Source organism: Epinephelus fuscoguttatus, linkage group LG12 (assembly GCF_011397635.1).
Source record: "Epinephelus fuscoguttatus linkage group LG12, E.fuscoguttatus.final_Chr_v1".
Classification (NCBI taxonomy): Eukaryota; Metazoa; Chordata; class Actinopteri; order Perciformes; family Serranidae; genus Epinephelus; species Epinephelus fuscoguttatus.
This window is the reverse complement of record NC_064763.1, coordinates 14,687,484-14,713,934: the sequence shown is the minus strand read 5'-3', so window position 1 is coordinate 14,713,934 and position 26,451 is coordinate 14,687,484. Positions and strand designations below refer to the sequence as shown.

Genomic DNA, 26,451 nt, shown 5'->3' with positions numbered 1-26,451 from the left:
CCATCTAATGAACTGCAGTTTTTGGCACTTGCGTGTTAGCTTCGTTTTTCAACCCTCTGTGTTTCCTAGAAATTCTGTCTATGTACTATGAATGAAAAAAACAAATACGTTTTGTCAATTCTTTTAAAGCATTAGACACGACATGCACTTTTTTTTTAACATTTACCGAAACCACAACCTTTCCCTAATCTTAACCAAAGTGCGTTTGTTGTGGAAACCCAACACTCAGAACAAGAGTGACGGAAAAACATAACTTACAAACATACTCCGCCACTTTGGCATCGTTCTTCTATAATGTTGTCAGACAACAGAACCAGAGGTAGCTATCAGGTTTTTTTTTATTCTGTCTTCTTTCTTGTCAAAACTATAGACGGTATATAAAGTTGGACGACATGACAGCTCCCCAAAAGTGAAGCCATAACATTTGTATTGTTTCCTGACAGCAGTATAGCTCATAAAGCGCACTCTCTCATGTCCAATCTAAAAAACTCTAATACATTTTTCTCAAAGATTTTCAAAGGTTTCTGTCATTTAAAGTATTTTTTAATCACACTGCTGTATGTTCAAGTGTTAGTTTTTCTGATAAGTTTGGTTATAATTAGTTATTTTATGCTCTAAAATGTGAATTTTACAACATGATTAACAACTGTGTGAGCCAGTTAGTGTGCTCACATACAGTGGAGCTGCTCACCATTGGTTGGATTGGTGTATGGGCAGGAAACTTGATACCAAGGAGATCGCTACTGTGCAGTCTCTGGCTCCGAATGATGTCACCAGGGCAAGATGGTAGCCGCTGTATCTAGGAGGTTCAGGCTATTCTAACAGGTTTTCTTCCTAATGTATGTGAAATATAGGATCATCAAATTCAGTTTGCTGAAACTGTTTTTTTTCTCAGGGGTAACACCAGGGTCAGTCCTTGGACATTTGCTTTTTTTTTTATGCATGCTTCCGCTTGGCAACATTATCAAAAGTAAATATAATACAGCTTATCATTTATATTTACACATTGACGACACACATCTCTTCCTCATTGGGTTATCTTGGTCCTATAAACAAGCTTGTAAACTCTACTGAATTGAACTGAATATCTAGGACATTATTATATCAGTTAAAGGTAACACCCAAAGAAGATTCAAATGTCAAAATGATTAAGTGCTTCAAAGACTACTAATAGTCTTTGAAGCACTTAATGGTTTGGCTCCCCAGTACATTTCTGATGTGCTCGATGATTACAGTCCAATCCAATCATGACAGATCATCATGCGGTGGTTTTTCCATCTGAACCTAAAAGAAAATACAGATTTTGTGAGATAGTGTTTTGGTACTGCGGATCAAAACTGAAATCTGTCACAACTGTGCCCTTTAAAACATTATTGTATTTGTTTTGCTTTCTTGTATTTAATTCTTTCAGATTGTCTACAGGCATGTTAGTTGCTTGAATACAATTTAATGAAGCACCTTTTTGCCAGACACAATTGTCTTTTCCAGGATTGGCACCTCACAGAAGCATCCAGCCAACATCTGCACATAGGGCCCACATGGGTAGTAAATGGATGGAAAAATGGGCCTTATATAGGATTGTGCACAGGTTCCACATTGGCCCTTTGCCAACTGCCCACAGGGGTGGGTTTACCCAAGTGGGCCCCAGATTAGATGCCCATTTTGGGCCCATACCAACACATTCTCACTCCAACCTCATCACATACTGGCTATGGACTTTCCATGTCCACAGACAACGTGCTAGGTACCCTCGATGCGTTGGTTGTTGATGTTCTGGGACACCGTGACAAGTTGCGTCAAGTGTATCTTGAAAGTTTTTTTCAAGATACACTTCCGTTTACACAGGAAATGTAAATGTAAATTACCCATACAATCACTCCACCATACAACGGCCATACACTACCACCCACAGAATCGAGAAAGAGCTATCAATCTGTCAATCCTTTCCGTGTCCGGGCTGGATGAGGTTTCGAGTGTTGAGTCAAATTAAGCCACAGACTCCACTCCTGGTGGTGCCCTTCCATCAATTCCTTTAACTTTGAGCTTTGAAACCATAATCCCCCCCGGAACCCAAAGACTTTGGTTTCCCTGACGCTACCCGATGGGTCATAGGAATGAAGCCAGCAGATCGCTAGCTGGAATTGTTTATGGTCAGAACTATGACGCTACCTGATCGTCTTCAAACCTCCGACTTTCGTTCTTGATTAATGAAAAGATTCTTGCAAATACTCTCGCTTTCATTGAGCTAAGCTACGCTAACTAGCTGCTCATGGTAGACATGAGAGTGGTGTTATTACTCTCATCTGATTCTTGGCAATAATTTAACTCAAATGTAGCTTGCTCACCCAGCAATGTGAGCACAATGTAAGCCAGTGGGAAGAGCGCTTTGGACCCCCGGCATCACATGATGCACCCCGCATTTTGTAAATCCACGTTTGACAACTATATGAAATTGGCTTCAAAGCCAGGCAATGTTCCCAGGGCCTTGGGCCCCACCACATGTACCATCTGCAAACTGTGTTAAAATACAGTTTACACATCCATGCCAACAGTGTCTTGTATACTGGCCATCAGTGGGGAAAATCTGGGCTGCAGGGGACTGTTTTTGTTGCAGGTTGGTCACTGGGAAGAACTGGCAGCTATGGCTCCTCCACACCGTATCCATGTAAATGACATGCTGCTGTGCTGTGGTGACCGTGTGTTTTCAGCTACAGTCTGCTGCGCAGCTCACCAAGCAGAGCAAACTGAGGGACTTTCAGACAGTGAGCTTGTTCTGCAAGGCTGCCTGTTGGATCAATCTTTATTGCTCCAGCTACTGATGCTAGCTGGCTAGTTTAGCTCGTGCTGCTGGCTCAGGGACAAGCTTAAGGAAGCCACTGCAAGAGAAGAGCAATTCACCCTGTAAGTGTTTCTATAACCTGAGGCCTTGTATCTGAGTGTATTAGTGTCTATAGTGTGTTGCTATACATGTTTCATGGCATGTTTTCTAATCTGTTGCCACTATGGTAAGAGTTTGGTTCAGTTTAGGCACAAAAACTAGGCCTTTTTGGTGAAGGCTGAACAAAGACGGTCATTGTTAAGTGAAACCAATGTCTCCTTTGTCATAAAATCACAAGCTTTGCTGAGCCAACCATCCACTCCAACTTTATTCAAAAGGGTTTACAATGTCGTGCCACTTCTGCTTTTGCTTCTGAGACAAAAATGTCATAATTCATACGGGACAATGGAAAACATTTTGGGCAAGTGAACAATGCTCTCATTTTACTTATGAAGATAGACTCAGTTTGATGTTTGTGCCATATCACCGTCATACCTGACATAATCAGGATGGCTTGCCACTAAGATACAGAGAGCTTTTTTTTCCAGAGGTGAGACTAAGTCATTGTTTTGCAGGTGACAAGTCTCAAGCCTTTGCATGCAAGTCCTAAACTTTGAGTTTTGTGTCCTAAGTCCTAACTCATTATGTTTTGTCTTTATTAATTTTGTATTTATTTATTAAGACAAGTTTGTCGGAAGTTGTTAACATCTGTAATTTTCGACCTGTTTGTGTCACAGGAAATGTAAAGTTTCTGCTTGTAAACAAACTTACAACATCGGCGAAACACCTCGTATTTACATTTATTTCCTTGTGCAACAAAAGCATGTGGTTATAAAAAAAAAAAAAAATCATGGATTAGCTTTACAATCATAGGGGGAGTGAAAGATGGGATCTCGAATGAAAGTCCCAGGTTTGTTGGATCCATCCACCTCCTCTCCAGCCCACCCTCTTAAGACTTTGTAGCTCCTTCTATTATGTTGCGGCTGCATTTCAAGTACACAGGCATTCGAATATATAGAAGGGTATACCCACTTCCTCTTTAGTAACCAAATAATCTACCTAGTGGTACACCGAGCCCGTCAATCACCACACCACTGGTTAGAAACTGACACTGCCTGGCAGCCTATCATACCACCACAAAAGGTGCCATTTTGCGTTAGTGTCAGATGCCGAAATCACTGAGGAAGCAGTGGTATTTGATTAGTTGGGAATTAGAAGGGGCTGTGTTTTCTCCTGAGACTTCAGTGGATGCTTATGGATAACTTCAAACAAAGATGGAGAGTTGGAGATGGAGAATCAAATGTCGACTTGCTCATCTTTGAGCTTGGGGGAAATATATCAGGTCAGAAGGCTCAAGTCCACGAGAAACCACACATCATTGGTGTCAAAGTCCAAGTCGTGTTATACGTCTTTATCAGATTTGTCAAATTAGGTCTAAAGTCATCAAATTTGTGACTCCAGTCCACAACTCTGCTTTTTTATAGATGATTATCTTCCTGTTAAAGACATGGCTGCTGAAGTTGAAGTGGAGTAGTCAAATCTTCCACATGGCACATATTCACTCGCAGTTTAGCCTGCTGTCAGGCTGCTACTCCTGCTTCGTCCTCCAACACTCCCAGCTCCACTTACGCATTACAGGGAGCCGATATGTACTTCCTCAACCAATGGCAGTAGTGATTGAGCCATAAAAACCAAATATAGCCCTGTGGTAAGCAATAATAAACATATTAAAATCAATACGGGCCTTATGGCTGAGCTGTGGTGATGTATTACAACACACACACACATATAAAGATGGGAGGGCTGGAGATGATGGGCTGGTGTGATAAAGGGGTCATAAAAGAATATCCTCTGGTCTTACGGGAACAGATGAAAGTCATATTGACAGACTCTCAGGTGAGTAACACAGCTTTCCTCATTACGTTCTCTCAGATCTGTTAGAAAAAATCTAGGGTTTTACATAACAAAATTTCAGGCAGCACAGATACAAATATAAATATACAACTATCTTTGTACCAGATTTTATTCATCCTGCATGGTAAGAATCATTTATGTGAAAAAAAACATGGATTGTATTGTTAGTCCAGGTAAATAATCTTGTAATAACTCTTAGATGTGACCACAAAAAAAATATCTCGAGAGTTATATTCTTTTTTTTATATCTCCATTTGTAAATTAGTGTCTTTCACTTACATTTTATGCAAATTATAAATTTGGGTCTTCCTAAAATGGGGTTGTAAACTCTATTCGGCAAGTTAAAAGTTCAACAAAGTGAGTTCACGTTGATTTTACTTGCTGCTAAGTTTGTCTTTTTCAGCACAGAGGTGGGTAAAATTAATAACAGGCTAAGACTAAATTTCCTGTTTGTGACCCAGAAAGGTTTGATAAGGTCTAACGTTGCAGATAGGTGCCAGAACATATTATACGTGTGCTTGAATAGGTATTAACACTATGTTTGTGCTTTTGTGTATCCAGCAGCACAGCTCAAAATCCAAAGAGCAGCTTTCCAGACACTGATTTATTCCCTGTTTTTGTGGGACTGACACTCTGAGACGATGCAGCTGAATCTTCCTGTCCTGACTCTTTGCCTTCTGGGCACAGGTAAAAATAATATCCATATTTACTATACAGACTCTTTACAGAACTCTTGCCATCACATTCTAATAAGGGTTTCTTTACAAAGAGTTTTTATAGACAGTTATTGTTTAATGGCTTTAATTTAATTATTAATTAATGGTAGGTAAGTAGGTCAGTTACTAGGAACTATCAAGAACAGATTTATTGGCAAGTTGTTGCAACATAAATGTGACACTTTCTAATGTCACAATGGAGGGACAACTACGCAGGTTGATTTTGGCGCTGCTCATTGTGGACTATATTGCTGTCATTGTTCATTTTAGTCAAACCATACAGTTTGAAAACGAGGCTGTAAAAATAGGAATCGTTGTGGATTTTTTACTTAAGAATGAGCTGTTTATATCTACATAGAGAGCAGGTCCTCTTCAATGAAGTCTGCCAAACCAAACACCGGCTCTAGTTAGGACCATTTGCATTTTCGCTTCGTCCACCATAGTTCTCCTACATGCTTGGCACACCTGACAAGTTTCAGTTCTTCAACCACCACTAGATGTCACTAAATCCTACACACTAGACCAGGGGCTAGCTACATTCACTATCAATGGAACCATTTGCTGCAAACAAATTTGAGCCTTAACACAGCCTGTTAAATAAAGTAGCCTATCAACAGTAATAACAGGTCTAAATGAGCATTCATGAACATGTCTTACCACAGGGTGGCTCCTCTACAGTGGGCTATTTATGAATATTTGGTACTTTAACTTTGCAGCATTGGTGGTGAAAGACAAAAAATCTCTCCATGTACTATTTAATTCCGTTTTTCCTTCAAGACTTTAGCAAGACTTGCTGGTGATCCTATAGACTGCTGTTGCCAATGCTACTGAGGAAATTAGAAAATTTAGAGGAAAAAGAACCAGGCTGTTGACATATGACATTTTACATCTTAGTTGACGGAATGTTAAAACAAGGGCTGAGCCGAATACACGAATAAAACGAGTATCTGGTACAGATAATATATTTTCATGAGTATTATATGTACTTGTGATAAAGGAAAATCCTAATTTTGGTAGCTGTGTTTAATCCGTTACATTTGTGATAAAAATGATCTGAAGCTCAGTTGTTGAGGCTATTCTGTAAATACTTGTAGGTAACTCGTAGGTAATAAATATTGCAACTTCTGATCAATCCATCTAAATTACAACTTCTGATTAGGCCCAACTCACTTTTGTTTTAAAATCCACGCACTTCTGGCATAAACTCCGCCCATTCTGAGTACAGATACAGATAATTTAGTTGGTTGAACATAAACAGATAATGATCTCACTCATCCCTAGTTAAAACTTGCTGCTTTGTAATTTGGTGCATAGCCTACACATTTTTATAGTTGGAGAACGTAAGAATTTCTTTAGGTGATAGTAAATGCGTAAGCGCTGTCACACTATATGTCACATTCACCCATTCACACACACATTCATACACTAGTGGCCGTGGCTTCCATACAAGGTGCCACCTGCTGATCAATTTTTAACCAACCCGGACAGAAAAAGCCATCCTTTAATGTCAGCATGATATGTGGTCGGTCGCCATCATAGTTTCACAGGGAGAAATGCAGCAGGACAGGAACAAAAGTTGAGGTGGTGAAAGTCCAAGTAGGGTAGGCAGGAGGGGTCAGAAACACAGGCAGCCACTGGAGAGATGCTGAAGAGCCTCATGTGGCTTCAGAGCTGCCTGCACTCGACCTTTAAAGGAGCACAAGTGAGATTACTGTGATCTCTAAATACAAAACAGTCACAAGATATCAGCCGACGGTTGATGCTGACATCTTCTTTAGTCGTTTCAAGTGACGTTGTCCTTAAATGTCGTAAAAATCAGCAAGATATTCCAAAGTGGAAAAATGTGACGTACAATAAACTGTGAAGAGGAAGTGGAAAATAAATGTGTGGCAGAGGGGTTAATGGACGTTGGGCATGTGCACCTTTACCTTTCTTAACTCATTTTTAATGCTTGTGATATGACAAAGAGCTTTCTTTGTTGAGGATGAAATTAAAAACTTTTTATTGGCGTGAGAAATACAAAAGCTGCTGTATGGCTTAACCATTAGCTAACCTTTCATTTGAGTCATCCATTTAATAGCGTTGGCAGAGGAATGTAATAAATAACTGGAGGAATGTAATGAAAAGAAATTACACGACATGCCACACATTTTAACAATATTTCATGATCACAGTAGGCTGACTTACTTTTGTTCACTGTGAAAGTGAATATATTTCTTTATAACCTGGTGTTATAATTCAACACAGCCAGAGAAGAAAGACAAGTTGGTGACAGAAGATGAAGGTTGATAGAGACTATCCCTTCAGGGTGATAAATGTTTATAGTGTTTGTTAAAGGTGGTCACAGTCATTGTCAAGCTGTTTTAATGGCACCATTGGGTCAAAGATTGGGTTTATTAGCTTTGACAATGTACCCATTAATAATATAAAATATGTTGTTCCCACGTGGTAATTAAAACACTTTACATTAATACATTTTATAGATGTTGATAAAGCAGCACATAAAATCTGTGGTAAGATTTTTTAAAATAAAAGCTAAGATGAAATCAGTGCTTGTGTATAGTTGCTGCCATGGGCGGATTATAAAACAATGGGCCCCTGGGCACAGATATACAAAAGGTCTCACCACCTTGAATACATAGTTGTGGTTCTGTGTCTCCTTGTGGTTGTTTTGTGTCTCTTTGTGGTTTTTTTTATGCAGTGTTACTCTTGACAGCTGTTTTATATTTAGTCTTGAGACGAAAATCCTTATTAGTTTTGGTCACATTTAAGTAATTTTTATCCTTCAGAGTTTAAATCTAGTTTTAGTTGAGGAAAATTCCAAACCTTTATGGCTATGAAAATTCATGACATTTTAGGCCCCGATTACACATTGCATGCTGCACTGCCTTTTTTTAATTGAATGCCACTGGTAAAAAAACACAACTGCGCCATTTAACTGTTGCCAGACATGGACTCACCTCTTTATTCTAACCTGCCCGTGTCCAGTTTGACAACCTGCTGTATATCGTCGGGCCGATATAGCTCTGGGTATCCAGCAACCGCTACCACCAGTTTCTCTACCATCGTTTACCAACTGGAAACTTGTTGTCGTGACCACCACAGAAGGCCCGCCTCTCAAATCATCCAAATGGACAATGGGTAACAAGACAACAAAAAAAAGAGATGACATGGGGCATTTATCTGCTTTGAGTTGAAGTTTTTTCAACATCTCCAGCTGCTAAAACGCTTTCTGTGTGATCAAGGCCTTCGTCAACTTTTAGTCATGATGTTTTCTGTATGTTTGTTTATCTTTAAATTAATCCAGTGAGGCTAATTCATGTATCAGAAATTAGACTCAAGAGCCCCTTTTACACTGCCAGATTTTTGACGAATGTTGGGCCGTTTTGCCGGCAAGCTGCGAGCGTTTAGACACAGAGCCAGATTGGTGAGTTGATCCGAGGTGCCCAATTTCCCGCCTCGTAGGGTAGACATATTGGCGGAATCTTTTTGGTTTAAACAGAATGAGTTGGCCTTCCGCAATGGGAGGGGCTGTTGAAGACTTGTGGGAGGAGCTGTTGATGATGCTGCACGTGCGACCCACTGGCGGTGGATAAGCAGGAAACAGCTGATAGCAGGAATTAGTGAGCAGCTAGTAGCAAGAGGGAAACGCAAACCTGACAGACACTGTAAAGATGAGCAACTGGGGAGACAAAGAATTGTGTGCCCTCCTTGCCTTCGCAAATGAAGAGGCCATTAACCGTCAGATGACGGGCCGACTTACGAAAGAATCGCTGAAGGACTGACTAGCCGCGGCTTCTCTTCCACGTCACTGTTTACGTCACACGCTGAGCTACACGTTTTGTTACTTGCCCACGCCCCCCATTGCCCCAAAAAAGGCGCATTCTGTGTAAACAAAAGTAGGCAGGCGGCATTTTCAAATTCTTTGACACCACAAATAACTAATCTGAGACAACCATGATTTGTACCCAGGTTCATTGTAAACTCTGACTTATCCATCTCACTGTTAAGAAGCAGAGAAATAACTTCTGCAACATGTTAGTCTGGAGGTTTAAACTCTCTATTTGCTCCTTTCACTGCCATTCAGCGGCTAACATGTGGTGCTAGCTGCTAACAGCCACCGCTGCAACCAACAAACTTCACAAATGCATTTAACTGTTCCACCATCCACAGTTGGACACACGGCTGATTATTTACTGCTGAATTACAGCTCACAACTTGCACCAACAGCTGATGATGTTCTGGTGTGAGTGTTTCCTGGCTAGAGAAAGATCTGGCGCAGAATATTTACAGGAGTTTACCAGCCTGTCTCTCATGTAGCATTTGAGATAATGACATCTCGTCAAGGAAAATGAAACAGATTTCGTCTTAGTTTTTATTATTAAGATCTATTTTTAATTTGTCATCATCTCATTTTCGTCATGGAAAAAAGGTCATTGATGAAAATTTTTTGTCGTAGTTTTCGTCAACAGAATTAACACTGATTTTGAGCCTCTTCCTGGTACGTTTTAATTTGAGTCACATTTTGCAGGTGAAGGCCGATGGGGCCCCTGATGTTTTGGGCTCCTGGGCCTGTGCCTTGTTGTACAACCTAAGTCCTTAGCTTACGTTGTAAAGATTTTAGAGATCTGAAGCATTTGAAGGTACTGTAAGAAATGACATCAAAATAATAAGAAAAAAAAAACAATGTAGGCACATGCGGACTGTTTCTATTGTGGATTTCAAAGGGTCAAAAAAATGTATTCATTATGATGTGGCAACCATTTTACTGGTTCTCCTTCAACCCTTTTCTATTTGTGTGCTTTTATTAACACAGCAGTCCTCTGTGTAGTACAGTCAACCACAACGAAGCCACCCACAACAGCTACAGCCAAACCAACAACTGCCAAACCCACCACACCTGGCCCAGTCACCACTACCACAGCTGGAACTGGAACAACCACAGCTGCCGGAACTGGAACTACCACAGCTGCCGGAACTGGATCGACCACAGCTGCCGGAACTGGAACTACCACAGCCGCCGGAACTGGAACTACCACAGCTGCCGGAACTGGATCAACCGCCACTACAACGAAAACCACTTTAGCTCCCACTAAATCCACACCTTCTGTGGGTGGAGAGGGAGAAGGGCTTACATCTGGCGCTATAGCCGGAATTGCCATTGGCTCTATCGCTGGGGTGGCTGCTGTTGGTGAGTACAACAGAATAATGGGGATTTGATATTGAACAATACAGGGAGAAGATATGTTTCCTTGACACTTGCTGATTATTAGAATCTGAATCAATACAGATTTCCCCGTTCGAATCAACCGATCTGGACATACACATGTAACTGGGGTTGTAGGTCTACAACTACAACTACAATTAGTTCTATCATTTAATGTTTCAGAACTATGGACGCTCATTCTTATCAAGAAAAGACAATAAAAGTTGTAAATGATAAAATAAAATAAAAACCTCAGAATTATGAGGCACAAAATCATAATTTAGAGACAGTAATTCAAAATTATGAGGAGGTACTAAATCAGACAGTTGACCTTCTCAGTCAAAGTTATAAGATACAAAATCATAATTGAGATAGCTAAGTCAAAACTATGAGACAGTAGGTAGTTTTGACTTCGTACTGTATTGTTAAGTGTTAAATACTACAACCCGTGAGAGCGTGAGATGGATCAACAGTTTGGTGCAGTGATGCAGGCTCTGCACTGGACCATCGCGGTGAAGAGGGAGCTGAGCCTGAAGCCGAAACTTTCAATTTACTGGTCCATCCATGTCCCAACGCTCACCTATGGTCATGAGCTTTGGGTGGTGACAGAAAGAATTACATCACGAAAAGAAACAGCCAAAATAAGTTCCTCTGGATATGTGGCTGGGCTCAGCCTTAGAGATAAGGTGAGGAGCTGATATCCAGAGGGAGCTCGGAGTACAGCCGCTGCTCCTTCGCGTCAAAAGGGGTCAGTTGAGGTGGTTCGAGCATTTGTTTAGGATGCCCCCTCTGCACATCCTGTTAGAGATGTCCCAAGCACGTCCCACTGGTAGGAGGCCCCATGGCAAACCCAGAAAATGCTTGAGTGATTTTATATATCTCATCTGGTCTAGGAACACCTTGGGATCCCCCAGGAGGAGGTGGAAAGCGTTGCTGGGGAGAGGGACGTCTGGGTTGCTTTGCTCAGCTTGCTTCGCCATGACCCAGCTTCGAATAAGCAGATAAAAATGGATTAATAGATTAAAACTGGCCAAATAGATTGGTTGAAAGACCGAACTTTGTATAAAAAACATAGTGATAGCTTTCTGAGGCCCCTCTCACCCCTTAAAGCCTTACCATACCTTTAAGAAACTGTGTCGGGGTCCGCACCAGATCGCTTCCAGGACGAAACGATTTATGGCACTCAGACGGCACACGTCATCTTACCTAGCTGCTTACATTTGACTAGTAGTGAAATGAAATAGTGACTATTATAAATAGGCGCAATACGCGCTAGAGCTCATGGGAAATGTAGCCTTCATTCCGGCAAAACACTACTGCTTTTGTCCACAGGGTCGCCAAAATCAACTCAAAATGAAAGTTCCTTGTAGGGGTTTTAAAGGTGCAAAATGTATGGTGCGCCCCTGCACTAGGATTTGTCTCTAAACTCAGCTGAAGTCGTGTAAGTGACTGCTTATGCTGCTCGAGTCTTTCACCCATGAAAGGGAAATAAGGGCTCCAAAAAAGAAAAGAAAGAAAGAAAGGAAAGGGAAAGAGACATGGATCATGACAGGAAGGGCGTTCCACAGAGACTGCTTACCCATGGGGCCAAGAATATGGTGCTACAACCCTGCACAGCGTCCAAACTTCTTTGAAATTGGGGTTGTAATTCTAATCACATTTTGAGTGTGTAACACAGGAACACAAGCAAGCAGGTTTAAACTGATCATTAAAAAGTGTCTATTCTCTCTGTTTTCAGGTGGTGGTATCTTTGGTGGGCTGAAGTACATGGGGAAGATCTGAGACCAGTTATTGGCAAACAAGAATGTAAATGGTTATGGATTGTAAACTAAAACATTTCATCCCGATGCTGTTAACTGGACAATAAAATTTCCTTTTGTCTGAAAGGCTCAAATCAGAATATGACAGTGGCTATGATATGGGCCCAGAGGAAGACAGAAAAGTTAATTTGAACTTTGCTCTGTTATTTTGATTGTCTGGCTGAGAATCCAGTAGTAATCTTTAGTTGATCAAAAAACTTTTGGTTGTGATAGAAAATGTATTTTATTATATTTTCATGTTGTTGTCTTTAATGACAGTAAAATAATAAGCTGCACTTTTAAATAGATTGGACAGTCCTTGACTAATGGAGTGTTTGGTTTAAAATAATGAATGTACTTTATGTGTCATAATTGTGGTCTTTTGGATTTCAATATTTAGGGTAGCTAACAATAACGAGCCAGATTTTATAATAACTTTTTTTCATTTTTTATGATGGTAGTTGTGGAGCCTGTGCAGCTCCTGAGGTTTCAGATAAAAATAAATTGTCACTAGATTTTAAAGATTAAGAAAAATTGTCTGCTTTCTTAAAAAAAAGAAAAAAGAAACTTTGTAAATTAATACAGACATTTTTAAAGCCGTAGTTTATTTTCTTATCATTAACTGGGCTTTTGAACCCAAATTCTGTATTCCCTGTATTCAGAGGAAAGGCTTTGAAATCACTCTATACATTTAATAAATAACTGTTTCCCATCTTTCTCCTGACTGACGTCTGTGACATAATATTACATCTTTATAAACAAGAATGAAGCAACAGTAGCTCAAGCTGTGTGGGGAAAGTCCAGGTGTGCATTATATAAGTAGGCTACTTCCTTGCAAACTTGAGTTGTTTGTTCATATAATGAGTGTGATGACGTTACGGTATATGATGTGCGTTGTCTTAAATGAGTGTTTGCAGCATATGATAACGAAACTTTACATCTCATTTTAGACAAACTGGTCTCAGCTCAGCGCTTCATAATGTTGATAAAGTGTAAAAGTTCATTCTTGTGATTGGAAATAGAAGTACAAGGAAAATAATCTTAAATTATGGGCAGTTTTCCTGCCTTTTACTGAACGCTCATCACAGATGGAGTTCACTCAGTTGTCACTGTATTGGTAAAATCTTGTCAGTAGAGCTACTAATAATGTAGTGGTCAAAATTTAATATAGCTTTGCTCTGAATTAGTCAGGAGTTGAATGCATCTTCCTGATGATGTATGCTGACTAATGTTAAAGAGGTGCAACAATACATTGACCTGTAATGTGTATAATCACGACTTTAGCAGCCTATTGCACCGGTGCTGAGTAAGTTCAAACAATCCTGATCTCACTCCAAAGTCGTCAAAAACCAGCACTTGGTCAGTGACAGACACCAACGTAAAAAGTCACGTGAGCATGACACGCAGCTGGTTGTTGTTATTCTGTAAGGGCGCCTGGCAGCATCAGGGGGAACGTAGCCGAGCAACAATGTAATATAAGGGGGTAAAAGTCTTAGTATGGTGGGCGGGAAGGGTGGTGGACAGGTCCAACAACCAACGATTGTCACCCAGGAGGCCAGTGTTTGCTTAGCCAAATCCTGTTCTTTTGTCCTAAACCCAATCACGTGCTTTTGTTGTTGAAGGGAAAAATGTCAATTAGTGGTGTTGTACCACTGTACATTTCCTGTGAAAACATAAGTGTATTTTAAAAAACATACAATGCATGTAACAGGCTGAAGTTGACACGGCGTCCCAGAAAGTCAACAACCAACACACCCAGGGTACCTTGCATGTCATATCTCAACGTGAAAAGTCCACGACCAAATGTCAATATGTGACGAGGTCGGAGTGAGAATGTGTTGGTTCGAACTTCACATAGTTATAACGGAAATTATTCCTAAGTTGTGTTTTATGGATTACTAAAATAAAAGTGATTGCACCATGGAGATAAGTTACAACATAACTCTAAGTAATAATAGTTCCACGTGCCCTTAGGTTAGGTGTTAATCATAAAATGTCATGTAGCCATGACGATGGACCTCTATCTTTAATTGGCCTCTTGCCTTACTTATGACTAGGGCTAGGTATTGTTTCAAATAATTACTCTACCAGTACCAATACCCTTAAAGTGACAGAAGTACCAGTAGAGTACTTAATTCAGTACTCATAAAGTAAATGCAGTGACATGTAGTATTGCCATACTTTTAACCTTTTGGTGGCATCTCAGCACACTGAACTGCCAACTTCATCAAATACAATGCACTCTACTTCAACACACCACAGACTGTATGGGTTGTAGCTGCTGCCGCAGGAGTGCGAGCTCTGCATCTGGACTGTTGCGAGAGTCTGCCCAGTTGCAAACACCAAACACTTAGTACTAGAGGCGGATTTATACTGGTGCACCAGCTCTATGCAGAGCCTACACCGCAGCCTACGGATGTGGCTTACACCATTGTGAGCATTTATAGTTTTGCGTTGGTGTGTTCGTGTCACTCTGCAGTTACACCTCCAAAACACTAGTCGACGGTGGGGTTTTCTGTGAAGTTTACTGTGATGTTTAGTTGATTCAAAACACACATTAAACACACATTAAACATGCCTTAATAGAGACATTTTCAATTGCAAGTACACAAATCGGCTTCACTATAACTCGCAGCATTCACAGACAAACACTTGTTTTTCGCTGAACATATCTTGCACTGTCTATGTTTATGCCCCTGGTTCTGGTTAATTTAAAAATTGATTAGTGGAGCTAAAAGTAATTCTTAACCATCAGTGTGAGAAAACATGTGGATACCTCCAATATTTGATGGTGAGTTAATATTTAACAATTGGTAAAATTCTAATTTGTTATAATCAGTATTTTAGAGTAGGGTGACCATATTTTGATTTCCAAAAAAGAGGACACTCGGCCGGCCACGACATAGCCTACTTAAATGATACTCGCAGCTTACTCAAAGATGCCTTATAATTATAATATATTTAAAAATTTATATGTATGGATAGAAAATTCAGTTATATTAAAAAATAATATCTCTCAAAGACAGAAATTCAGATAGGCCCCAATAGGGGACACATACACACACTAGAGTGTGGCGATCCGAGCTCGACGGTACCCGACGGGTCGGGCCAGGGTTGGTCAAAAATGTAGCTATAAATCGTATTCGGGCTCGGGTCGGATTCGGTCAGCTTTCAGTGAAAATGTAGTGTAAAAATAAATAAAATCCTATTGTCTGTCCTGTTTATTGCTTGGGCACTGTTATTTATGTGACAACACCTGAACATAACACACACAGACACACATTGGCTGTTTGTTTCTACCTCTCCCCTCTCTGGAAGTCTCGGACCTCCAGCCGCCCGCCTCCGCCTTGATTAAACGCATAGGTTTTTCCTATTTTATCTTATTTTGTTATATTTCTCCCTCTTGTCTCGCTGGAAGAGTCGGACCTCCTGCTCCCGTCTCAAACACGGAGGTCTCCCTCTCCGCTGAGCACGCCCGGCCTGTTAAATAGCCTGTAGCTAACCATAACAACTGTGTGACACAAACTCAGTGCTTTGGTCATTAAATAATGTCGGGCTCGGTTCGGGTTCGGACAGAAATATGCGGCCCGTGCCACACTCTAACACACACACAAACACACGGAAAACCGGACACTATCATCAGTTTATAAAAACCCCCCAGACGCCCCGGACGGGACGTGAAAAGTGGACATGTCCGGGCAAAAGAGGACGTTTGGTCAGCCTATTTTAGAGACTATGGTGTTATATAGTTGGTGACAGCTGTTATAAAATAAGGGAAGGGCTAGGTAAAATATAACTTGTAAAGATTCCACTAAAGATTCGGGCAGTAACATGTCGGTAAAAAAGCACAGTGACATTGATAATAATATTGATTTATAACTGTAGGTTATTCACAATTTTGTTTATCCAGAAGGACAGTAATGCAATATGTAGTGTGTGCAGAGGAGACCAACAAAGTAAATTTACAGTTTGGACAATCAGGATGTGAAAGTGATAGACAGTTACCGTATGAAGATTGGATCCGGGATGATGTCAATCAACTTCCAGGTGCTGGCAAACAGATGGACTTGAGCCACGTGACCCCCTCTCCACCATGGAGACCTGTGGAGAGGAGACAAAGACACAAACCCACAGAGGGAGAGACAGAGAACAGAGAAAACATGAACTCAAAGAAGAAAGAGATCTCCTGGAGAACGAAGATGTTCCAAATATCTGATATGAGTCACCCAAACTTAGGAGAGAGGAGTCTTTAAATAGAAACAGTAACAAAAGGTGGACTTTGATGAGGTCATGAAGTAGTGTGGGATTATGGGTCGTCATTATTAAACAGCCACCATTGTTTATGAAAATCTATCTGACATGTTTCCACATGGCGAAAATCGTCACTCTGGCATTTGTGCGCACCTGCTGCATCTCTACATTGAAAACAATGAATTAGAGGGCACATAAACATGGAATGTGTTCGCCCGTCTTTGCTAGCTAGCACACCCTGTGGTCCCTTCAAGTTGCTACAGCCGCCAACTGCAGGTCCACCTCTGGAGCTGCCACTGGCTCTCCTTCTGGAGTCCTGGAAACATTTAGGATAATGTAAGTACACAGCTCAACAAAATACATCCTCCTGAGACCTGAGCTTCTGTTTGGTATACATTTTTAATTTTTCCTAGCTATTTGGGATCAGTAGTAGTATTTCCTAATTAACAGCGTCTTAACTTGTTACTGTTGCTAAAATTGGTCAAATTTGTTGCCATATCAAACTACAAACATTATTAATCATAAATAAAATGTGATCAGGTTTTGGACAAAATGGCAGAGATGGCTGCCATCTTGTTTTTACATGGATTAGTGTATTGTGCTCTTACTGCCACTAGATGACACAAAAAAAGTGTCCACAAACGAGGACAACAGATCTAAGTTAAGCAGAATGAAGTATAATGTGCAGCAAACCCAAAATGTAATGTCCACATATGAGGACACGGGGTCTCAGGAGGATATAACATAGGCCTACTTGTTGGTAGACATTTTAATTCTGAAATGGCAAAAATGGGGCATGACCATTTATATCTTTCATCAGAAGCACCTTAAAGTCTGACCTGACACGGATAGGGGGCAGATGAAGGGAAGCTAAAATGAATTTAATAGTCAGATGTTCTAGTTTTGGCCTCAAGAACCATTTCAAGACTTTTGGTACTCGTCTAACACACTGCAGGCCTGACAACAAATCATTTCAAAAATGAAATGTGCATGAAGCAAAGACATAAATTAGGATCTTTGCATCAGCATCGCTAAGCAAAACAGCAAACTTGGTCGGTCAACCACTTCACTCTATAAAGGTGAAACACAGCTCCTACAAACCTGTGCAGCTATACTCACCCAAAGATCAGCAATGTCAGCAGTGCATGGTTAACACACCATGGGGGCAGTGAGAGGACAAACCAAAAGGAAAGTGTACGCATGAGTCAGCTTTAGTAGCTTAAGGGCCCAGGTGAGCTTAATCAGCTGACGACCCTCCCATGTCAACCAATCGCCTGCTGAGGTTGAGGACAGCCTCTAAACAGTGGGAGGAAGTGGAAAAACACTGTTCAGGTTATTAAAAGTTCTCTTAATGCTAATCAAAACACTAATATTTCCAACATGATTCTTTTTTAGTTTTGATTTAGAAGGGCTACAGAGATGACCTGTTATGGTTGAGACACACTCGATAGCAGTATTATTTAATTAACTGATCATAAAATAGGAAGCTCACCAGTATTTGAGCAGCATTCCTGATTTTTTTGGAAACCGACCCTGCGTTCCAAATCGCATACTTCTACTATATACTTTTAGTATGTACTGCAGCTGCCCTTAAAAAGTATGTAGTGTAGTATGCAGTATGCATGCAGTATGCATACTATTGGGACACACTACATCCGCCATCACATCGCTCCCTGAACTCCAACCCTCTTGCTCACTTCCGCCGTCGTCCGTAGCGCCACATTTGAATATTTTGTTTTGTTGTACTTCGGAGATGCAGTAAATCTCTTCTCATCGAGCTCACCAGAGTCGTGCATACCGTCGGAGGTGCCGGAGAACTCTGTTGCTGTTATGTCGTAATGTATGTTGTTGTTTCTAATAAACTGACGTGTTCACGTAAACAGTCCCAAGCCTATTATTAGTGACCTGTCTATTGAACTAGTCACCAGTAGGCATATTAACCCCCTTCACACATAGCTCTCTGTTGCTGGCAGATGTTTGTTGTTAAATATATTTACAGCTATGCAGCTGCTGGCACTATATTCTGTCTGCATGTGAAGCAGCCTTACACTCACATTACTTTTATTTGTAGTGTAACATACTTGCACATTCTTACTACATTACTTAATATGTGTTTGACTTTTACTATTTATATATTTACTAGTCTATACCATATCCATAGTGTATTCATATTTAGTCATATTCATTCATTATTTATACCACACTTACACTACTGCCTATACTGGTAGAATCTTCTATATTGTAGTCATAGTTGAACCCTAACATTGATTATACTATAATCACAATAAAGTTGAATGTTGTAACTGTGTTCTTGCAAAACTGTATGATATGTGACAGTATATAATCAGATCATTGCAGTCCTAATATGTAGTGTCTTAGTATCCCAAATTAAATAAACCATGTATGAAAGGAAGTGTGGGCGTTGGTTGTACACGGAGCTCATTCAGTGCGACGTAACTTCCGCTGCGCAAAGGACTGTGGGTCAGAATGGCCAAAGAAGCATGCTGACATGCACACTGCGAAATATTAACGGATGTAGTAGAACATCCTGGTACTTTTGGCATACTGCATCTGACATACTATGTATTGGGACACACTAATTCTTTTTCTGGCCTACTAAATAGTATGGTAGTATGGGTATTGGAACGCAGGGCAGGAAGTGAGACAGGAGTCCTTGGGACATAGCTAGCCCCTTTTATGCCTGATTAAATGCTGCATTTGTAGAACTCTGACGGTGTTAACAAAAAAAAGGACCAACATTTTCATTTAAAAACAATATTTTAAAACAAAGATGATTATAACAGTAAAGTTTATAACAGTAAAGTTTTAAGTTTTTAAGGATTTTAACACATTTTTTAAATGTTTAAAGTTGTGAATTCTTGTCTGGACTGAGGCTGTTTTTTTGGCACAGGGCAAGTTTAGAAGTTAAAAAATGAAAACAGATCAAAATGTTTCATAAATCATATTCATTTCATATAAATAAAGCCTTTAAAAATAATATTTAATCCCAAAAACAGAATAAGTGTGTTGGTGAGTTATAAATCCAAGGCTATTTTCCCACTTCCATAATCTAGCTTTATATTTAATTTCATATTATTTAGTGGTAGATAGATAAACCAGTACAGTTATATTGTTGGTATTGCAGTTTGTTATGTGGTCAGTAGATAAATATAGGTAATGATACAATTTTCTTATTACATCACATCTAAAGACAAAGACATGACTTTGGTGTAATTCCTTAAGGTGAGGTACCCAGTGGGCGAAACTCCTGTGATGTCACAGCCGCACTGTAAAGTGTACTTCAGCCTTCATGAGGCCTTCACGGTTTCACAATATGGTCATTAGCTATGAAAGTGTCAACACAGAGAGTGCCTGGTTACAACACTGAAAACAGCTCTGCTCCCATGTAGGCAAATTACTGTTAATCCCCTGAGCTGTGTGATCAGCCCATATGGTGTGCACGGGAGCCAGAGGGACAGTGTGCATATGTGTGTGTGTGTGTACTTATATATCTATCTTTGTGGGAACCAATTTGAGTTTTAGACCTTGAAGGTGAGGAGATTTTTGGAGAGCGTGGACTTTCAAAGGCCTGTTTGAGGGTTCAGACTGGGTGTAATGTTCAGGTTAGAATAAGGTGTAGATCAGGGGAATGCATTATATCAATGAGTGTCCTCACAAGGGCCGATGTACAGGGTTGTGTGTGTGTGTGCACGCATGTGTGTGTGTGTGTGTGTGTGTGTGTGTGTGTGTGTGTGTGTGTGTGTGTGCACGCATGTGTGTGTGATTAGGTTTCTGTGGCTGAGACAAATGACCTGTGAGCGAGGAGGCCAATTTGTGAGGAGAAAAGATAAAGTTGTCTGAGCAGAGCTGAGTGTTACAACACTAACTGTGCTGTTCCAACAACACTGTTATAGGTTAGATACACACAGTCAGTGGGATTAATGCCATGTTAGCCGTGCATACCAGGGTTTTGGGTATTAATAATCAGACTCTAGCCATTCAATTAAAATGTATTTGAAAATATTGTGAAGTTTGATTGTTTTAATGTGGAGGTCTTTGCTGTTCCATCGACCATCGACACTGAGACGTCATATCTCATGATAAATCACGGATAATTGAGTCAAAAGTTTGATCTGACCTCATATGTTTTAATCTATGCTAGAAGCACAGCTCTCGCAATGTCACTTACACGGTCCAACATATTCACTAGTGGATGGATTGCCATGAAATTTTATACACACAGTCATGATCTTCAGAGGACACATACAGACTTTGGTGATCCCCTGACTCTTCCTCCAGCTCCATAGTTACGGTTCATATTTTTGTTTTTGTGTCAACAAATAATACAATTACAAATGCATACATCCAATAGCTTATGACTTTAATGACGCAAGAAATTCAGATGGAGGGCAGGAAGTGATAAATTCATAAATTCATCTCTTTTTCCTAAACCTATCCACATAACGTTAAAACGTCAATTTGCGTTGTACTGAAGTAGTGCATTTATTTTTCAAAGAGACTGTATGTAAATGGTACATTTCCTGTAAAAATGGAAGTGTATTTTGAAAACAGATGATGCATCTAACAGGCTGAAGTTGACACAGCGTCCCAGAACGTCGTATCTGGACGTGGACAGTCTATGACCAAACGTCAATATGTGACGAGGTTGGAGTGAGAATGTGTGTCGTTACAAATGACCTTGTCCTCCAGAGCTCCTAATTTAAAGTTACATGGTGAGTTGATGAGAGCATACAGGAGTCCAGTGGGCAATAACTATTTTGTGTGCAGTTGGGTCCACGACTGAAATGACTGCCATCTTGATTTTGGACAGATTTGTAAATGTGCTTGAGTATAACTGTCCTCAATATTTCTAGTCCGTATATGGATGCACCGCTGTCAGGCTGATTTACTAGGTAACATTACTAGCTAACATTAGCTAACTTAAGCCACTATTTTGTACCCACTTGGTCAACTGTTCCCACAGGTCGGGTTAAATGCTGTTAAAAACCTGGATCGTGGCTAAAAACATGGAGAAGTTGTCACAGCACATTATAATTGTATCCAGCTCCAGGCATGTTTAACCGAAAGCTTTAACAGTAATGTTAGACATTAGTTGACTCCGCTCCTCCAGATTGAAGACGGAGGTTTTTGGTCTACATCAGAATATTGCGCCTTTATGCCGCCTCGCCGTTCTGTATAAAAGGTATGATTGCAGAATGGAGGGAGAGAGTTGTCTCGCCATTAACCCGGCAGTGGAGGTAGTAACAGCGCCAAATCAATGTCTATGTAAAAGGGACAGCTGACAGGATGGGACCATGGATGGGATGGGTGTGATATTTTGACGTGTCATGAGTGTAACCCACTACAGGAGATTTGAAAAGAAGCTGTTAGCAGTTAGCAGCTAACTTGAGGAAGAAGGAACAGCAGCTGAAAATGTCTGCAAATTAGGAAAACAATGAGGTCTGAACTCCCTGAAATGCCATAATTATTGTATGGAAAGGGCTATCGATGCAAATAACAAGCATTTTTGCAGTGTCGGTAGTCGTTGCCTGCAGCTGCCTGCCCACCATCTGGACAGCACACCAATATATGATCTCATAGGAAAAGAAGCAATTACAAATATAGAAATATACACTCACTTATAAACTCTAATGAAAAATATTGTTACAAAAAATGGTCATTTTAAATTTGATTTTCATTCCTTTTTTGTTTTTTTATTCTTGCAGGTACATACAGCCAGGACGCTTCCCTTCTCCAACACACACACACACACACACACACACACACACACACACACACACACACCCACATACATTTCTTTGCCCCCAGACGTTAACAAGCTCAGTGGCTCAAGGATAAGTGTTTCCTCAGAGGGAAGCGAGAGGAAAGATGGGGGTGGTGTCCACTGTAAACCTTTGGTTCTGGGTTACACTTATTCATTGGTTTAATTTTACTAAGTTACACTACATTTTGTTCCTTATAGTACACCGTACTTTTTAAATATCAGGTATGCAGTTGTTATTTTCTACCCTCATCTTTCTAAACAGAATTTGAGAGTCAGTTTATCTGATAAGCCGATGGACTTGTGTCAAGGTACTGACTACAAAAAACAGCTTCAACAAATATCAGCATTGGTCCACACCAACTCAATCTATAGGCTACACACTAACACCTCTTCTGTGTACACACACACTTCATGACCACAGCACACAGCTCCCTCTAGTGGCTGTAGTGTGAAACCAGCACCTCTGTCAGATGGCCTTGTTTTAAGTGGGTCAAAGGTGTTTCTGACATAAATCCACTCCAACCATAATCTGCTCATTTAGCCTGGAAGTTCACAGATGGCATTTCACACTCAGTGACCTCTGCTTGTTTTTCTGGCTATGTGCAGGACTGGTGATTAATATAGGAAATAACACATTTTTAACTTTTGGTGAGTTGCTAATACTGCACAAATTACCAGATAAGGCATAGTTGAGGTTTATTGTTTTGTTTTTTTGTTTTTTCATCACTAGTCAGTGTTATTATACCATCAGCTGGGTTACATCCCATTATTTATTTTATTTTATTCAGGGTTCCCACACATTTTCATGGACAAAATTAAAGAAATGTCCATGACTTTTCAGGAAACCCAAAATAAAAAATAAACATATGTGTTTGCCCCACTTGCGCTGTGTCTTTCAAACATATCAGATTCAAACATATTTTCAGCTTGTGGGTATACACGAAGGAAGAGAAAGAATGCAGGAGAAACAAAATATTGTCACACATCGACGCATATTACAGCTACTGTACTTATGTTGATTAGATTACTGCAACGATCTCTTTACACACAATAAAACTCCACGGCTTATCCAACACTTGGAGTGATTTTTACTAATTCCTTGACTTTTTCAAGACCTAGAGGATGTGATTGGGAAATTCCATGACTTTTCCAGGTTTTTAATGACTGTGGGAACCCTTTATAATATCTATTTTGTTTTATCTAATAATTCAGATTTGACACGTCTCATTAAGCCATTTAAATGCTACAACTTAAAGCTGCAGTAATTAATATTTTTAATATTGTTCCATTAACCAATGGGTGACTTCACTGTGTTGTGACGCCCCTCCCACTGTCTTTGAGAATGTTTCAGCCAGTCTCGTCAGGCAGCTGGCTGACATGGGAGGGTCGTTACCTTGATTAGGCTCACCTGGGCTTCCAAGCTATAAAAGCTGCCTAATCTGTTCACTTGGTCTCTCCCTTCCTTTCAGCTTACATCCACTGAGCATCTTTGGTTTTGGTTTGCACCTTCAACACCTCCACAGAACACTTGACACTCACCCATGCATGGCTTTCATGACTGACTTGGCTGATCTACACACTCCATTGATTATTAAGTTAATTTTAGTTTAATAAATTTGGCTTGTTTTAAGTAAATCTTTTGTGTGGACTCCCTAATTGTCACATACTCTGAGCCAGTTTGTGACAAATGGGGGCTCGTCCGGGATCCATTAGTTTGTGACCAATGGGGGCTCGTCTGGTTTGTGACTTGTAGTTTGTGAATGCTAAATTGAGTTTAAGCACTTTTGAGGAGTACAGTTTAAAGTGTTTTGGTATTAGCATTGTGATTGAGACTTTTGGGAGTATCACACAAGGATTTTTGTTTTAGTTCTTTGTGTGGCTCATTTTTGTGGATGTTGGAAGGGAGTAGCATTTGTTTCCCCCTTTCGTTGATTACAAACCCATGTGTTTGGAAAATTGAAAAACAAAAGTACTGGTGCATGTAACTGGTGAATACAGCCACATTAGTTTGAAGAGCCATGCATCCCCTCTGTAGGCTGAAGTGGTTGATCTCAACAGGAAATCAACCAGTTTGTTGTTTTCACTTAGTGTGGCGGAGAATGTGGTTGAAGACATTGTCTTGGGAGCATTTCCCTGGTTTCCTGAAGGTCACCAGTTTCTGGTTGCCTTTTGGGTTCCAGTGGAACCAGTGCATAAGTACCCACCACCAGTATCTGTCCGAAGACTAGGTTTGAGATTAATTAGCTGTGACCAGTTAGAGCTGGGGAGCCTGAGCTCTGTGGTTATTTGATTTCACCATTGCACATGTTCCTGTGAACTTGTTTTTGTGGGTTTGTAATCTTAAACTGTGCCCAGTTTTGCTGAATAAATGTCCTCTGTCTGGTCTTGATGGTAAGTTGCACTATCAACTGTTTGAGCCTGGCATGCTGCAAGATGGCTAGACATGTGGTAGAATTTGATTTGGTTGGTAAACAGTGGCGGTGAGTAAATGGTTGACAAATTTGTTGTCCATATCTGCAATTTGGTAGCTTGGCCTGCTAATTTTGGTGATAAGTGCTACAGCTCATGCTTTGTTTGGTTTTGCATGTGAGCTTTGTTGTAGCTTGGTTCTCTTTGTGTGCGTCTTGGGACGACTTGGTTGGCTAGTGAGCCTTTTGTTGAGAGGAACCTTTGGGTATGCTACTTTGGTTTAGAACTTATGTAATACCAGTTCAGTGTGCTTTGAGAAGCTGTAATTCTGAATAGGCAGAGCATTCTGACCTGTGCTTTGTCTCGTTGCAGGCCACTTTGTAAGAATGTGGTGAGCTTTGGTGCTCATTCTGAGAGCAACATTTTGATGTGTACTTTGGGTTGTGGGTTTAACAGTCTCCTGCTGATTCTACCTCACTGCTTTGTACCCACGTTACTGAATTCGTGCAAGCTACAAATCTGCATTCTGAGGTGGGTATTGTTCCAAACATTTTCCATAAGTCTTTGTAACTAGCCATTGGTTTTGCTGTGACCCTTTTACCATGCAATAGCTTCTGATGCCAGTAAATTTCTCATTCTTAAATTGCTCCCCTGGATCCAAGGTTGCTGGGTGAGGGATTTGATCTGGTAAGATAGAGATTTAGGTCACGGTAACACAGAAGTTTGTATGATGGCTCATCCAATGTAAAGGGGAACACTTGGTAGACTCAAGTCAAAAGTGGAAATGTTTCTCATTGTTTCAAGTTTTGTATGTTTTGTGTTCCAGATGTCAAGGTGGAACCTTGATCCTAAGAGGGGGGGTGTGACGCCCCTCCCACTGTCTTTGAGAATGTTTCAGCCAGTCTCGTCAGGCAGCTGGCTGACATGGGAGGGTCGTTACCTTGATTAGGCTCACCTGGGCTTCCAAGCTATAAAAGCTGCCTAATCTGTTCACTTGGTCTCTCCCTTCCTTTCAGCTTACATCCACTGAGCATCTTTGGTTTTGGTTTGCACCTTCAACACCTCCACAGAACACTTGACACTCACCCATGCATGGCTTTCATGACTGACTTGGCTGATCTACACACTCCATTGATTATTAAGTTAATTTTAGTTTAATAAATTTGGCTTGTTTTAAGTAAATCTTTTGTGTGGACTCCCTAATTGTCACATACTCTGAGCCAGTTTGTGACAGTGTGTACTCAAAAAGGTGTCACTTGTTGTGATGAACCCACAGAGAATTATCATCCAAGAGTTCCACTCAACAATATGAGGCTTTTGGTTTTAAATTTTCAGTCCACAACTATGTTCCAATTAACCTCATTTCAAGCCACAGCAGGCAGCTCTGATGAAAGGTATACTTCACCCACAAAACAACCATATATATATATATATATATATATATATATATATATATATATATATACACACATACACACATACACACATACACAGTCAGTACGTTTACATGCACAGCTTAATCGAGCTATGCTCAAAATTCGATTTTGGCGTCC

General features: G+C 40.4%; 1 protein-coding gene across 3 annotated transcripts; it reads left to right on the top strand.

The window, feature by feature from the left end:
- The first annotated feature begins 2,761 nt into the window (after positions 1 to 2,761).
- Positions 2,762 to 13,170, top strand: LOC125898984 (period circadian protein-like). 3 transcript variants are annotated; one of them, XM_049593097.1, is made up of 4 exons: positions 2,762 to 2,901; positions 5,294 to 5,419; positions 10,265 to 10,639; positions 12,393 to 13,170. In XM_049593097.1, the coding sequence occupies exons 2-4, from the start codon at positions 5,374 to 5,376 to the stop codon at positions 12,434 to 12,436; spliced, it is 465 nt and encodes a 154-aa protein (XP_049449054.1). In that variant the 5' UTR covers positions 2,762 to 2,901; positions 5,294 to 5,373; the 3' UTR covers positions 12,437 to 13,170. The 3 variants fall into 3 exon arrangements, with proteins under 3 accessions (XP_049449054.1, XP_049449053.1, XP_049449055.1); XM_049593096.1 differs by lacking the exon at positions 2,762 to 2,901 and adding an exon at positions 4,623 to 4,714; XM_049593098.1 differs by lacking the exon at positions 2,762 to 2,901 and adding an exon at positions 4,763 to 4,856.
- Positions 13,171 to 26,451: the final 13,281 nt, after the last annotated feature.

Coding starts and splice junctions, on each gene's coding strand:
- LOC125898984 (XM_049593097.1), top strand. CDS start 5,374: ATGCAGCTGAATCTTCCTGTCCTGACTCTTTGCCTTCTGGGCACAG. Junction 5,420..10,264: donor TCTTTGCCTTCTGGGCACAG/GTAAAAATAATA, acceptor TTATTAACACAG/CAGTCCTCTGTGTAGTACAG. Junction 10,640..12,392: donor CGCTGGGGTGGCTGCTGTTG/GTGAGTACAACA, acceptor CTCTGTTTTCAG/GTGGTGGTATCTTTGGTGGG.